Source organism: Chiloscyllium plagiosum, unplaced genomic scaffold, assembly GCF_037043375.1.
Source record: "Chiloscyllium plagiosum isolate Xiang-an unplaced genomic scaffold, Cpla_swu_hap1 HiC_scaffold_18, whole genome shotgun sequence".
Taxonomy (NCBI): domain Eukaryota; kingdom Metazoa; phylum Chordata; class Chondrichthyes; order Orectolobiformes; family Hemiscylliidae; genus Chiloscyllium; species Chiloscyllium plagiosum.
This window is the reverse complement of record NW_028270156.1, coordinates 2587324-2604454: the sequence shown is the minus strand read 5'-3', so window position 1 is coordinate 2604454 and position 17131 is coordinate 2587324. Positions and strand designations below refer to the sequence as shown.

General features: G+C 42.5%; 1 protein-coding gene across 4 annotated transcripts in view; it reads left to right on the top strand.

Annotated features, from left to right (window-relative positions):
* ppfia1 (PTPRF interacting protein alpha 1) overlaps positions 1–17131 on the top strand; it is a 238553-nt gene that overhangs the window by 192039 nt on the left and 29383 nt on the right. For all 4 annotated transcript variants that reach the window (XM_043705335.2, XM_087996243.1, XM_043705334.2 and 1 more), the window contains 2 exons: positions 367–464; positions 9495–9670. In XM_043705335.2, coding sequence (XP_043561270.2) covers positions 367–464; positions 9495–9670 — 274 coding nt within the window. The remainder of the gene's footprint in view (positions 1–366; positions 465–9494; positions 9671–17131) is intronic.

The window sequence follows — 17131 nt, the reverse complement described above, 5'->3', positions numbered from 1 at the left end:
ATATTTATTGTAAGGACAGACAGCTAGGTCATCGCTTAACTTGTCTGTTAAATTCGAGCATAGTTTAGGTTTGTTTGTCACTACATGAAAAGTTAAATTGAAGATTTCAGTTAGACCAAATTCAAGCATGTATATTGAAACACAATAATGCACTGAACAACGTATTGAAATGTTAAACTATAATGAAATAACTTTTTTTAATAAATGAAAGGAGAAGAAGCAATGCAGTATAGATGTAATAATTTGGACTGGAAAGAAGGAAATTTCGAACAATTCTCTAATACAAACTTATTTTGAAATTTATATATTTCACTTGCTCATTTCTCGTGAAGCAGACTTTGCTCAAATATGTTTTTTTAAAACCAGAAAAAGCTTACATTGTGGAATAATGGCTTTAAAAAGACTAAATTATGATCGTAAGGAGCTGGAAAGGAGGCGTGAAGATAGCCAACATGAAATTAAAGGTAATGATTATCCTTATAACCTCTGACCTACACTTTTAGGTTGCCTTGGATATAATCTCACTTCTGGACCCAGATGATTGAGTGCTTGAGTGTAGATAACCACAGAACCTCACACAGGGCATATCCTGAGTAGAGGGACCCTAGGCCAGCCCACAGCAGAACCCCACAACAAAGCTGACCCTCGACAAAGTGGCTAATAAGTTCTTAACGATCTGGGCCTCGTGGGTTGAAACAAACAAATTGTCTAGCGACGTCCAAATCAGAACTGATCAAAGTTAATGTTTGGTTAAATTGTCACCCAGTTCTGATGGAGGTTAATACGAGATGCAAATGTATCTGTGGTTGCAGTCTTTAGCAAGGTTCACTCGGGTGTCCAACTCTTAAGTTTGCGCAAGACCTCAGCCAGACTCAAATAAACACTGGGGGACCATTGCAAATTGTGCTGGGTGAGGAGTCCCAGAAGTACTCCACAATTAACACCCATAAGGGTTTATACCAATATGCAAGACTGCCATTTGGGGTATCAACAGCCTACACCCCTTTTCTAGCAGACTATAGGTAATCTACTACAAGGGCTATCCCAGGTTGCCATTTATCTGAATGATATGTTAAACAACAGGGAAGCTGAAAATGTGTTTGCTGGAAAAGCGCAGCAGATCAGGCAGCATCTAAGGAGCAGGAGAATCGACGTTTCGGGCATGAGACCTTCTTCAGGAATCATGCCCAAAATGTCGATTCTCCTGCTCCTTGGATGCTGCCTGACCTGCTGCGCTTTTCCAGCAACACATTTTCAGCTCTGATCTCCAGCATCTGCTGTCCTCACTTTCTCATAAACAACAGGGAAGACCAATAAAGAGCACTTGGTGTACTTGATCATCGTGCTTAAATATTTGGTTAAATGGTCACCCAGTTCCATTGGAGATTGATCAGAGAACTGGCTGTAGCTGTGGTTGCAGAACCTGTCTTTAAAAAGAATCACTTATGTTTGCGCAAGACCTCAGCCAGAATCAGATATACAATGGGGAAATTGCAAATGAAGGGTAAGACTTCTGGTCTCCTATGGGAAGCAGTTGGTGCAATTACCACTGCTGGTCATGGAGATGTATAGCACAGAAACAAACCCTTTGGTACAACCCGTCCATGCCGACTAGATATCCCAGCCTAATCTAGTCCCGCCTGCCAGCACTTGGCCCATATCCCTCTAAACCCTTCCTATTCATATACCCATCCAGAGGCCTTTTAAATGTTGTAATTGTACCAGCCTCCACCACTTCCTCTGGCAGCTCATTCCATACATGCACCACTGTCTGCATGAAAAAATTGCCCCTTAGGTCCCTTTTATTTCTTTCCTCTCCTACCCTAAACCTATGCCCTTTAATTCTGGACTCACCCACCCCAGGAAAAAGACTTTGTCTATTTATCCTATCCATGCCCCTCATAATTTTATAAATCTCTATGCGGTCACTCCTCAATCTTCAACACTCCAGGGAAAATAGCCCCAGCCTGCTCAGCCCCTCCCTATAGCTCATACCCTCCAATCCTGGCAACATCCTTGTAAATCTTTTCTGAAGCCTTCCGATAGGAAGGAGACCAGAATTATATGCAATATTCCAGAAGTGGCCTAATCAACGTCCTGAGCAGCCACGACATAATCTCTCAACTCGTTTACTCAATGTCTGACCAATAAAGGAAAGCATACCAAATGCCGTCTTCACTATCCTATCAATCTGCGATTCTCTTTTCAAGGAGTTATGAACCTGCACTTTGTTCAATAACCCTCCCTAGGACCTTACCATTAAGTCCTGCTAAGATTTGCTGTCCTAAAATGCAGTACCTCGCATTTATCTAAATTAAACTCCATCTGCCACTTCTCAGCCCACTGGCCATCTGATGAAGGTCCCGTTGTAATCTGAAGTAACCTTCTTTGCTGTCCACTACACCTCCAATTTTGGTGTCATCTGCAAACTTACTAACTATACCTCCTTTGTTCACATCCAAATCATTTATATAAATGATGAAAAGTAGTGGACCCAACACCAATCCTTGTGGCACTCCACTGGTCACAGGCCTCGAGTCTGAAAAACATCCCTCCACCACCATCTTCTGTCTTCTACCTTTGAGCCAGTTCTGAATTCAAATGGCTAGTTCTCCCTGTATTCCATGAGATCTAACCTTGCTAATCAGTCTCCCATGGGGAACCTTGTCGAATGCCTTACTGAAGTCCATACAGATCATGTCATGGCAGTAAGAGGCTTGTGCCAAAGTCTATTGGGGTGGAATTGGTTGTGAAAGAGTCACCTAGATTGGCTCAACATTTTTCGATTGGAAAATGACTGCCTCAGTGAAGTCCTAGTGAAATACTAGGGGGTTTTTCAGGGAGGGTTTTGGACGATCAAAGGGGCCAAATCTAATTTACATATTGACCAGGAAGCAATAATGCGATTTTGCAAGGCCGCCTCGTGCCTTTTTCTTCACGGACAAAAGTAGTGGCAGAAATGAGGAGGCTAGAAAGCGAAGAAATCATCAAGCCGGTGCAGTTTACAGAATGACAGAACTGGTCACACTGATGGTGAAGCTGGATGGCTCAGTTCACCTGTGTGGGGATTTTAAACAAGCAATAAACTGCTTCTCATAGCTGGATAAATACCCAATCCCTTGCAGAGAGGACTTGTATGCAACGTTGGTGGGGTTAGTGGTTACAAAGCTGGCCTTGAGCCACGCCTACCTGAAATTGCAGCTGGGTGAGGAGAACCAGAAGTACTCCACAGTTAACACTCGTAAGGGTTTATGCCAATGTACAACAATGCCATTGGGGGGTATCAATAGTCTGCTCCCTTTTCTAGTGAACTGTTGGGAATGCATTACAAGGGCTATCCCAGATTGCCATTTATCTGAATGATGTGTTAACAACAGGGAAGACCAATAAAGAGCACTTGGAGAACTTGGACATCGTGCTTAAATGCTTCTCCTAGGTCAAAGATAAAATGAGAATGATCAAAGGAGCCCTGACACTCTCATCTTTCCCAGAGCTCAGATCTTTCCTTGGGTTGGTGAAGTATTATGGAAAATTCATATGTAACCTGGCCTCCATCCAAGAAGAAGATGCTAGCAAGGTGCTATGTCTGGTGCCCAGGTTTTGATGCTGACATAGCTGCATTGGTAGGGCAGTGCCCAGAGTGCCAACAAGGACAACAATTGCCACCAGCAGTGCCGCCACATTCGTGAGAATGGCTAGGTAAACTCTAGATCTGCGTACATGTCGACTGTGCTAGTCCTTTCATGGGCTCAGTATCTCTGGTTATTGTGGATGTCCATTCAAACTGATTGACGTGCATAAAGTCTTGTTTGGCAAACTCGGGATGACAGTTGAGAAACTGCGGACATCGATGAACTATTGGTCACAGGCAACGGAACATCATTTATCAGCAGGGAATTTAGGTATCCTGAAGTCGAGTGGCATTCACCATATAAGGACTGCTCCATACCGTGCATCATTCAGTGGTCTAGTAGAAAGAACAGTCCAAATGTTGAAGGCAGGCTTCAAGAAGAGCTTAAAGCGTTACTTGTTACCAAAATGGCCCGGTTCCTGTTCAATTATTGGACCACCCATCACGCAACAACAGAGAGAGAGCTCGAGCAGAGTTGCTGATGGGGTGAAGACTGTGCACCAGGTTAAACCTGATATTCCCAGACCTGGGGGGGGGGGTGTGGAGGGGGGGTGGGGTTGGTGGTGGAGAGGAAATGGCAGCAGGAACATAAATGCCAGCCAAATGCTGCATAGAAGCAAGAGACAATTTAATTTGCGAGACGAAGTTTGGTGCTGAAACCATGGAAATGACCCTAAATGGGTACAAGGTGAGAAGGATGCAAGGTCAGGTCCCATGACTTAAAGTTGGGGTGGGCGCGGTGATCCAGAGCAACTGTGGAACACATGAAAGCTGTTACCTTGCAAACTGGGCAAGACTAAAATATACCTGGCCCCTCAGAACAGCCAGAAGACCTGTCAGAAGTCATAGGTTCTCCCCCCTCTGTCTAGTGTCGGGGAAACCTCGAAGACTGAAATCTGAGATGGTTGCAGCTTCGATACCATTACTGCCAGAAGATGGGGAGATAAATCTCCCAAGACACTCTGGATGCAAAAGACTGCCATGCTGCAGTACACGCCACCCCTATCAGAATCCGAGGAACCAGACCTCGGAGTAAACATCGCAGAAAAAGCTGCACAAGAAAGACCATGACTGTAGGTTTGCTCGCTGAGCTGGACGATTCATTTTCAGACGTTTAATCACCATACTAGGTAACATCTTCAGTGAGTCTCTGGATGAAGCTTCATTTGGAGGCTCACTGAAGATGTTGCCTAGTATGGTAACGAAACGTCTGAAAATGAACCTTTCAGCTCAGCGAGCAAACCTACATCCAGAACCTCAACCTGAACGACAAATCTCAAAACTCTCTAAGAAAGACCATGACTTGGAGAGGGTGGGAGGAGGATCTAATGATTGGAACAAGGTGGACCTTGTTGACTGAGGTCCTTGATTGGCCCAGGTTAACAACCCCAATCAAAAGGCACTGACTAATTAACAGGCGTGTAGAACATAGAAAAGTACCGTATAATACAGACCCTTTGGCCTCCAATATTGTACTGAGGATTATTCCTAATCTAAAATAAAATAACCTAACCTACGCTCCCCTCAATTCGCTGCTGTCCCTGTGCATGTCCAGCAGTCGCTTAAATGTCCCTAATGACTCTGCTTCCACCACCTCAATTAACAACGCATTCCATGTGCTCACTGTACTCTCTGTAAAGAACCTATCTCTGACGTTTCCTCTATATATTTCTCCTAACACTGTGACAGTCAATCCTGCCCTGGGGAAATGTCTCTGGCGATTGACTCTATCCATTCCTCTCGTTGACTTGTACACCTCAATCAGGTCATCTCTCTTTCTCCTCCTCTCCAGAGAGGAATGCCCAAGCTTAGTCAACCTCGTCACAAGACAAGCCCTCCAGTCCAGGCAGCATCCTTGGAAACCTTCTTTGCACCCTCTCCAAAGCTTCCACATCTTTGCTATAATAGGGCGACCAGAACTGGACACAGTATTCCAAGTGTGGCCTCACCAGAGTTTTGTAGAGCTGCAGAAAAACCTTGTGGCTCTTAACTCAATCCCCCTGTTAATGAAAGTCAAGGCACCATATGCTTTCTTAACAACCTTATCCACTTGGGTGGCAACTTTGAGGGATCTATGCACTTGAACGCCAAGGTCTTACTGTTCCTCCACTTTGCCAGGAATTCTGTCTTTAATACTATATTCAGCATTCAAGTTCGACCTTCCAAAATGCATAACTTTCCATTTATCCAGGTTGAACTCCATTTGCCATTTCTTAGCCCAGCTCTGTATCCTGTCTGTCGCGCTGCAGCCTGCATTAGCCTCTATACTATCAACTGCACCTCCAACCTTTGTGTCATTGGCAAATTACTAACCCACCCCTCAACCTCCTCATCCAAGTCATTTATAAAAACTACAAAGAGCCGAGGCCCAAGAACAACCCTGCAGGACACCACTCGCCACTGACCTCCAGGCAGAATACTTTCCATCTACAACCACACTCTGCCTTCTGTCAGCTAACCAATTCTGAATCCAGACAGCCAAATCTCCCTGTATCCCATTCCTCCTGACTTTATGAATGAGCCTACTGTATGGAACCTTATCAAATGCCTTGCTGAAATCCATATACAGTACATCCACTGCTTGACCTTCGTCGACCTGTCTCATCACCACCTCAAAGAACTGAATAAGATTTGTGAGGCATGACCTGCCCCCCTCAAAGCCATGCCGACGGCCTTTAATCACACTATGCTTTTGCAAATAGTCATAAATCCTATCCCTCAGAATTCTTTCCAAAACCTTGCTGACCAACAGATGTAAGACTGACTGGCCTGTAATTGCCAGGGATTTCCCTTTTCCCCTTCTTGAAAAGAGGAGCAATATTCGCTTTCCTCCAATCCTCTGGTATGACTCCCATGAAGAGTGAGGAAACAAAAATCTTCGCCAGCGGCTCAGCAACCTCCTTTCTCGCTTCCCAGACCAACCGAGGGTTAATCTAATCTGGGATGGGAACTTATCAAACTTTATGTTTGCCAAAATCTCCTGCACATCAACTTCATCAATCTTGATCTGCTCAAGCCTGTTTTCCAGCTCCTCAAAGTTCTCATTCACAACAAGATCCCTTTCCTGAGTGAAAACCCAAGCAAAAAACTCATTTAGGGCTTCCCCTATCTGCTCAGTCTCCATGCACAAGTTCCCTCCGCTATCCCTGATCGGCCATACCTTCTCCCTGATCATTCTCTTATTCCTCAGTAAAGTGCCTTTGGGTTCTCCCTAATCCTTCCTGCCAAGCCTTTTTCGTGTCCCCTCGTGGCTCTCCTCAATCCATTTTTGAGCTCCTCTCTAGTAAGCCTGTAATCCTCTAAAGCTGTGATAGACCCTTGCTTCCTCCACCTTATGAAAGCTGCCTCCTTCCTTTTGATGAGAAGCTCCTTTGTTCTTGTCATCTTACCCCTTGCCTGTCTCAGAGGAACACATTTATGCATCATTCGCAACAACTGTTCCTTAAACAGTCTGCACATGTCTGTGTACCCTTTCTGTGGAACAATTGCTCCCAGTCTGTATTTCCCAACTCTTGGCTGATGGCATCATAATCTCCTTTTCCCCAATTAAATATCTTCCTGCTCCTTTCCCTTTCCAAGGCTATGGTAAATGTGAGGCAGTTGTGGTCACTGTCACTAAAGTGTTCTCCCACCGTGAGATCTTGCACACGTCCTGGCTCATTGCCGAGCACCAAATCCAAAGTGGCCTTTCCCGTCATTTGCCTATCTACGTACTGAGTAAGGAAACCCTCCTGAACACACCTGACAAAAACGGCTCCATCCAAACTATCTGCACTGAGGTTCCAATCAATATTGGGAAAGTTGAAGTCCCCCATAACAACAACCCTGCTACATCTGCACTTTTCCAAAATCTGCCGCCTATGAGCTCCTCAATCTCTCTACTGTTATTAGGGGATCTGTATAAGACTCCTAATGAGGTGACTTCTCCTTTGCTGTTCCTAACTTCTACCCATACTGACTCAGTAGACACACCTTCCTCAACAACCTTCATTTCTGGAGCTGTCATGCACTCTCTGATTAGCAATGCCAAACCCCCTCCTCTTTTTCCACCCTCCCTGTTCTTTTTAAACGTTCCTTTAAACTCTGGAACATCTAGCAACTATTCCTGTCTCTGTGGAACCCATTTCTCTGTTATGGTCACAACATCATAGTCCCAAGTACTGATCCATGCTCAAGTTCATCACTCTTATTCCTGACACTGCTTGCGTTAAAGCAGGCGCACTTTAACCGATCCCTTTGTTCCATCACTTGAAAAACCTTCCCGATAGATTCACTACATCCTTTTGCTTCCTCTTCTACAACAACCCCACCCCACCCCCCCCCCCCCCCCCCCCCCCCCCCCCCTCCCTCAGATGTGTAGCTCTGGTTCCCACCCCCTGCCAAACTCCAGGGGACTGACTGAAATGGTTGGCCACAGCCAATGTACTGTGCACAAGTAAATAAAGAACAAAAAAAGACCAAAGGAGAAGTACAGTACAGGAACAGGCCCTTTGGCCTGATGATGTGCTAATCATCATGCCTTAACTAAACGAAAAAACACACCTTCTGCCCTTAATCAGTCATATCCCTCTATTCTCTCCTTTTTCATGTAAACCTTCAGATGCCTCTTAAATGTCCCCACTGTGCCTGCTTTCACCACCTCTTCTGACAGTGCGTTCCAGGCTCCTACCACTCTCTGCATGAAAAACATCCTTTGCACATCTTCCTTAAACTTTGCCCATCTCACCTTGAACCTGTGCCCCCTTGTAATTTAAACATCAACCCTGGGAAAGAACCTCTGACTACCCACCCTATCTACGCCCCTCATAATTGTGTTGACCTCTATTCGGTCTCCTCTCAGCCACTGTCTTCCCAGTGAACACAATCCTTGTCTTTTTAACCTTCCCTCATAGCCACTGCCCTTGAGACCAGGCAACATCCTGGTGAACCTTTTCTGCAATCTCTCCAAAGCTTCCACGTCCTTCTGGTAGTGTGGTGACCAAAACTGCACATAATACTCCAAATGCAGCCTAACAAGAGTTTTATGCAGGTGCAACATGGATTGTCAACTCTTGTACTCCATGCCCTGGCCAATGAAGGTCAGCATGCCATATGCCTCTTTAACCGCTTTGGCCAACTGTGTTGCCCCCAACTCTGGACCTGCACGCTCAGACCTATCTGTATGGTAATCTTCTGAAGGGTTCTGCTATTTACAGTATACTTCACACCTAAATTTGATCCTCCAAAATGCATCACCTTGCAGATTAAACTCCATCTGCATTTCTAATACTCCTTGCGTTAAAGTTGCCAATCTATTTATATCCTGTTCTTTCATAATTATCAGCACTGTCAACAATTCCACAAACCTTCGTGCCATCTGCAAACTTACTAATCAGACCACCCATGTTTTTCTCCAGATCATTTACATAGACTTAGGTCCTCTGTTTTTTTTTGTAGTATGATTGATCACTGTGGAGCATCACTGGTCTCCTTTCTGGAAAACATCCTTCCACTGCTGCTCTCTGCCTTCAATGACCAAGTCAGTTTTATATCCATCTAGCCAGCCCACCATGAATCCCATGTGATTTTAGTTTTTGTACCAATCTGCCATGTGGGGCTTTATCAAATACTTTACAAAAGTCCACATAAACTAAATCCACTGCCCTTCCTTGTGACTTGGTGATGGGATACTGGCCTCTATGCCATTACTTCAGTTTTGTTATAATTTATGAAGTTTTGATTATCTTTTTCAATCTTTGATCGCCATGGTTTAAAAATCTGTTTGTTTGATTAGTTGGTTTTTGATTTTATACACTTGTAAACTGATAAGACCAGTTTAATATGAATCAACTTCCCTTTGATCATTTTTATTGTATTTTTACAGATGTTATGGTGTGGACTAATGAGCGAGTGATACGCTGGGTGCAGTCAATTGGACTTAAGGAATATGCCAATAATCTTTTAGAAATTGGAGTTCACGGTGGACTAATTGCTCTAGATGAACTTTTTGATTACAATGCATTAGCTCTATTGTTACAGATACCAACACAAAACACACAGGTAAACCAAGAGCAATCTGTTCAAAAACAGAAATCACTGGAAAGATTCAGCAGGTCTCAGCAAAACTTTGAAGAAGGGTCACTGGACCTGAATGTTAACCCTGCTTTCTCTCCACAGATGCTGTCTGACTTGCTGAGGTTTTCCAGCGATATCCGTTTTTGTTTCTGATTTCCAGTGTTGAGAGTTCTTAATGTTTGTTTTGCAGTCATTTCAACTTGCAGGAAAAATAACTTGTGGGCACTTGCCTTCTTTTAGATGAGTGAATGCTAATGAAGCCATAATTTTAATTAAAAGCAAAATATTTCAGATGATGTAAAATTGAAACATGGAAAATGCTTGAGTTACTCAGCAGTGTCTGTGGAGAGAGAAACAGGACAGAACTACTCTGAAGAAACCCCCTACTGGACTCAAAATTAATTCTTTCAATCGTTGCTGCTGAGTTTCTCAATTTTGTTGTTTATTTCCTATTATTTTAGTTGCAGTGTTTCACTTGAATTTGAAACTTCAACTTTGCGCATGTCAAATAGGGTTTCATGGTTGATCTAGATAAAATTGCATTATTTCTAATGACTATGTCTACGTTAAGTGAACTTAAATGTCTGTAAGGTGAACGTAGCAATAATATTAGTGAATGAGAGAAACATCACATTCTTTTCCAGTTCAAGGTGGGCCAAGCATCAGTATATTGTTAAAAATAGCCAAAATAAGTTTTGACAAGATGAGAGAGAAAGTAATGTGAACTAATATTGTCCAAATGTTGTTTGCAGGTTGAGTGTGTGGATTTTTAAATGTCATTATCTTTCCGAAATTCCGGCTTGGTCTACAGTTAAATGTTAATTCCTTAAATACAGTTTTTCGAGCATTAAGTTGATCTAAGTAAACTGTCAAAGAGTCGTCAGTTAGCTAACTAGTATATTCTGGCTTCTGTAGTTTTAACTTGAAACTGTATTACTGCAGTGGCCTTAATACAGATTGCAGATTATCAGCAGAGTGAACAAATACAATTTTGCTGATTGGGAAGTCTGTTGAAGGAAATGATTGTTCCTACTTTTTTTCATCATTCATAATTTCTTTCATTCTTTTATTGCAGCACAAGGAGCTGGTTGGTGCACAGCTAGGAAGCTATTCCACTTATAGTCGATAGTCTGTAAAGTTAAGTTATGTTAGGGCAGCTCAACAAAGTGAAATGTGTAGCCTTTGGCATGTGTCATGCAAAAATATTTCTGCAGGACATATCACTGGCTGCATAATCCTGATTTTAGAGCTTTGGACATCAAGTTGTGGCTCAAGTCGCAGTGACATATCTACAAGGCAGAGAACTGCATGGTAGAGAGGTGGTCACACTGCAGGTTAGGAGCACCCAGGCAGTTAGGGAGGGTATGACTCCCAAGATCCAGACGGGCTTTATCCTAGAGTGATGAGAAGGTGTCTGGAGAGGGGGTGGATGCAGTGGTGATTGTATTTCAAAATTCTATAGATTCACGAAAGGTTCCTGCAGATGTTACAAATGTAACCCCACAATTTAGGAAGGGACAGAGAGAATAGTAGGGCAAATATTCTAATATAAAGGATGTAGGACAACTGGATATTTGGAAAAGAATAGCAGAATTGGACAGAGCTGACATGGATTTATAAAAGCAAGATCATGTGTTTCAAACTTTGTGAAGTTTTTTACAGTTTGTTTGTTTGTTATATCATTGCTAAAGGAGACTTGGTGGATATGGTGTCTTTGGATTTTCAGAAAGGTCTTTTGCTAAGGTGTCATACAGGGGTTTTTAGGAACCAAATTTGACTCTGGGATTGAGGGTAAGGTTTGTCCTGAACATTGGCTGATGGGTGACGATCAGAGACTCTGAATAGGCAGCTTATTCTCAGAATGGTAGAGTGTTATCAGTAGATTACTGTTACAGCTTTTTATAATAGACACAGAGAGGGGACAGATGTGTTTTTTTTAAACAGCAGAGGGAAATACCCTTCAGGCTACCATCTCTGCCAGTCATCAGCATCCATCTATTCTCATCCCATTTTCCAGCATTCAGTTCATAAACAGAAGGAAATGTTCACGTTGGATTGCTAAAAATGAGTACACCCCTGTAATGGGATCTCATTCGTAAATACAAGTGTTCGTAATACCCTTGGGCAGTGAGTTCCAGATACCCACTAATCTTTGGTGAAAACATTTTTTCCCCAAATTCTCTCTAAACCTCCTTATCTTAAAATTGTGTGGCCTAATTATTGACCCTTCCTCCCTACTTATCTGTGTCCCTCAAAACTTTGTGCACCTCAGTCAGAACCCCCCACAGCCTTCCCTTCTCCAGGAAAGCAATCTGAGCTAGCTTGTCTCTCTTTATAGCTGAGTCATTTAAGTCCATAAGCATCCTGGTGAATCTCTTCTGCACCCTCTAGTGCAGTTGCAGCCTTCCTGCTGTCCTTCTTCTTTCTCTCGATCCTTCCAATATCACATACTGGTTCACTTCGAAGAAGTCTCTGAACTCGTTAAAAGTCGCAGGTTATAGCACCTGCTGGAGGAAAAATAAACTGTTTTAAATCGATATAAATGATATGGATGTGGGGAACAGTTGTAATATTTCCATATTTACTGCTGAAATTAATTGGGAATGTAAGTTCTGAGGAAGTTAAAGAGGCTTTAAGTGGACTTAAACTAGGTGATTGAGCAATATCACAGTAGATAGAAAATCATGTGTAAGTGTAAAGTTATCTTTCGAAAGAAAAGTACTGAAAGGCAGAATATTTTTTAAATTGTGAGAAATCGTGTAGCGTTGATTTTCATAGGGACAGAGCTCTCCTGTTAATGCAAGCATGCAGCAGTCAGTGAAAAAGACAAATGGCAGATTTAGCAGCTAAAGGTGCCGAACGGCCTTCATTACAAGGGGATTTGAGCACAGGCATAAAGATCTCTTACTGCAGTTGTATAGAGTTTTGCTGAGTCCACACCCATACTTTTTGTGCAGTTTGACCTTCTTATCTATGGAAGGATACACTTGCTGTAGTGGGAGTGCAACAAAGGTTCACTAGATTAATCCCTTGGATGGCAGGTTTGTTTAATGAAGTAAGATTGAACTGGGCCTGTATTCTCTCAGGTTTAAAAGCATGTAAGATATTGTAATTGAAAACCTAGTGTTCTAAATTGTCCACTTTGTATTTGGCAGATATATTTAAAACAGAATTTTTGGAAATAAATACTAAAATGGAGTATCTGATGCATCTTTTTAGGAGGTGTACCCATGTGGTTGAAGTGTAGACTCTTCATTAGAACATGGTTTGCTGAAGGATGTGCCTCCAAAGCATTAATCAGCTGTTTCACATGTGGATGGTAGATTTCTTTCTCTTCAGTTTGCTTGAAATTATCTGTACTCAGAGTTCATTTCGAATCTTTCTGACAACAAAAATAATTGTTTACAAGGGACAAACGCAATGCTTTATTTTCTTAGCCACTAGTTTCTTCCAGTGCTAAGTAGTGCTGTGGCAGCTAAAGGTGCTGCAGTCTGTGAAGTGAACTTGGAAAGTGCTGCATGAGGAGAGACTACCATCTGTTGGCAGGGGGTTAGTGTTACAGGATCAGCTTTAACGTTGTTGTAACATACAGTTCCCAATACTATCAATTTCCTGTAAAAATAATGGGTGTAACTTTTTGGGGGGAATGATGACATGCTATTAGGCCACTTGAATCTATGTTTTATGAATGAGTCTAATGAATGAATGATGAGCGAAAACATCCAACAAAAGATTAGGAGAGATTGTGAGACATGTGGCTTGATAATTTCCTGTAGCAGCGAAATTGATTTGTTGTCATTTTATCTGGAAACTTTGTGTTTCTAATTGGACAATACCAGAGCATTTGAAACCAGTGTGACTCAAGGATAATGAAGAATAGAAACATAGAATCCCTGCAGTGTGGAAGCAGGCGATTCGACCATTAAGTCCACACTGACCCTCTGAATAGCATCCCCCAACCCTATCCCTTTCCTGTGGCTAACCCACCCAACCTGCACATGCATGGGCATTACAGGTAATTTAACATGGCCAATCCACCTAACCTGCACATCTTTGGATTGTGGGAGGAAACCAGCGGTCCTGGAGGAAGACCACGTCAACATGGGGAATGTATGCAAACTCCGCACAGACAGTCGCCAGAGGCTGGAATCGAACTCTGGTCCCTAGTGCTGCTCATCACTGAGATACCATGCTGCCCTAAAGATCACCTCAAGATTTGCCCTTACTTTCCAAGTTTCCAATCTTATCAATTTTGCACTGATGCAACAGCTAAGTAGCTTGTAGAAAATAAATAGTTACTTTTAGAATATAGAACATTACAGCACAGTTCAGCCCTCGATGGTTTCACAGGTCAGCGCAACAATCTGAAGTCCATCTATCCTACACGATTCCATTTTCATCCATATGTTTATCCAATGACCATTTAAATGCCCTTAAAGTTGGCAAGTCTACTACTGTTGCAGGCAGTGTGTTCCATGCCCCTACTACTGAGTAAAGAAACTACCTCTGACATCTGTCCTGTATCTATCACCCCTCAATTTAAAGCTATTCACCCTTGTGCTAGCCATCGCCATTCGAGGAAAAAGGCTCTTCCTGTCCACCCGATCTAACCCTCTGATTATATATCTCAATTAAGTCACTTCTCAACCTCCTTCTCTCCAATGAAAACAGCCTCAAGTCCCTCAGCCTTTCCTCGTAAGACTTGCCCTCCATACCAGGCAACACTCTGGTAAATCTGCTCTGAACCCTTTCCAAAGCTTCACATCCTTCCTATAATATAGTGGCAAGAACTGTACGCAATACTCCAAGTGCAGCCGCACCAGAGTTTTGTATAGCTGCAGCATGACCTCATGGTTCTGAAACTCAGTGCCTCTACCTATAAAAGCTAACACCCTGTCAACCTGGGTGGCAACTTTCAGGGATCTGTGTAGCTGGACATTGAGACCTCTCTGCTCATCTACACTATCAAGAATCTTAGAATTAGCCCAGTACTCTGTACTCCTGTTGCTCCTTCCAAAGTGAATCACCTTTTTTAAAAAAAGCCTTTGAATGTTGGTATAGACATGGCTACTACTGGTTATATAAATTGTCGAATATTCAAAATGGGCACACTCTTAAAATGGAGCTTTAAAAAGGACTCTTACTGTTGGGATTTGCTTTTTTCAGCCGGTTTTGTGTCTAAAAACTAAAATTATTCAAATTATGATTGTGATGTAAAGGTGCTGGTGTTGAGCTGGGGTGGACAAAATCGAAATGGTTGGGCTGGAAAAGCACAGCAGGTCAGGCAGCATCCGAGGAGCAGGAATGTGATGAAGGGCTTATGCCTGAAACAGACTGTCTTGCTTCTCAGATGTTTCCTGACCTGCTGTGCCACCCTTTTTTGGCTCTGATTCTCCCAGGGTGGACTAAGTCAGAAGTCCCATCGTAACAGGTTATAGTCCATTAGACTTATTTAAAATCACAAGCTTTTGGGGTGCTATTCCTTCATCAAGTGAAGTCTTCTGAAAGCTTGTGATTTTAAATAAGTCTGTTGGACTATAACTTGGTGTTGTGTGACTTTTGACTTTGTCGAATTATAATTGATTCTCTTGTGACACAGGAATCTGTTTTTCTACCATTACAGATCTTGATTTAAAATCTGTCATGTGGACGGTGGGCTGTTGACAAGACAATTTAATAGATGAGAAAGTTCAAAACCTGGCCAGAGTTGGAAAAGCTTGTGTCGAATTCTTGCTACTGCTGCATGCTTACAGATTTAAAATTGCCTCAGTCCCTTGTAGATTTGGCCTCTTGGTCTTTTGGATGCTATTTTTCACTGGTCTTTGAGAGAGAGTACTGCCAGAAGTAACCTCCTGGTTGATCTTGGCAATATATGCTGAATGATAATGTTTAGATGTTTATGCCTTCAACCTGAATATCCAAATTGATGCTGTGTTTAAAAAAAAATTCAAAATATCACCTGGTTTATTTTTCAATATATTGAAGGAAGCATATTTTAAATAGCTTCTCAAAGTCCTAGATCAATACAGCATACAGTCAGGTCCTTTGGCCCACTATCCACACAACCAATAAACACCAACTACACTGATCCTGCTTACCTACATAAGGACCATAGTCTACTGTGCCCTGGCATTTTAAGTGCTCATGCAGATGCTTCTTAAATGTTGAGTGTATCTGCCTCCTCCACCCTCTGAAGTAGCACATTCCATATTTCTGCCACTCTCTGAATCCTCCAATTCCCCCCTAAATTTACAATCCTCACCTTACGTTTATGCCCGCTGGCCTTAGGCCCATCTGCCAGAGGGAACTGATTCTCACAGTCTACCCTATATATATGGATATGCATCTGATAATTTTGTACGATCAGATCACCCCTCAGCCTTCTCTGCTTCAGGGAAAACAAACCTCGCCTGTCCAGTTCCTCCTCATAACTGAGATTTATCATCCCAGGCGACATCCTGGTGAATCTCCTCCCCCTGTCCGGTGCAATCACATTCTTCCAACAGTGTAGTGGCAAGATTATACACAGTATTCTGTCTGTGGCCTAACCAATGTTTTATAAAGTTGCAAAAAGACTTCCTTGCTTCTATATTCTACACTCTGGCTGATGAAAGCAAGCATCCTGAATGCTGCCTTTACCATCTTGTCAACCTGTGCTGACATCATTACGGTTTTCTGGACTTGTACACCAAGGTCCCTGTATTCCTCAGCACTCCCTGGGAGCTACCATTCATTGTGTAAGTTTTGCTCTTATTAGACTTCCCAAGATGCATCATTGCGCACTATCTGCCATCTGCCTGCCCAATTTATTAGACTGTGGCCTGAGACCATCTTCCTCACTATCGATAAAATCACCAATTTTCGTGCCAATAGCAAACTTACTAACTATATTTTCCAGAATTGCAATTAAGTCTTAAACATACATAACAAGCAAGCAAGGGTGGCAGCACCGATTCCTGTCGTACATTGGAAGCCTCTGGGTTTGGGAATCTATACTCTGGTAACAACCACGTGAATTTCATCTATTGAGAGATTGTAAATCCAAAAACAAGTTGTTTCTAAACTATTGCTCATCAATCTCACCTTCTCTAAGGATGATTTGGAGGTAGCAATTTCTTTTCTTGCGCCTATGCTTTTTCGGCATTCAAAGGATGTGATTAGTGAGTAAAATGAGTTAATTGCCCATGAAATACATTGTGAGTGAAATCATTGAGGTGTGCAGGAAGTCCTTTTAAGCTACAGCATGACATTGGGCCAAAAATAGTCACCAGATTCCAGATATTGTACTCCTACTTTAAATGAATGATTTTGAGTATATCGCTTTGTGTGCTGTGACTGGAAAAGGAGAAGAAATTAAAAGCTCTATCCTGTCAGTCATGCATTTTAATTTCTTTCTTTGAATAAGCAATGATAGAAAGCGATAGCTCACAAGTGGATGGTTCAGTT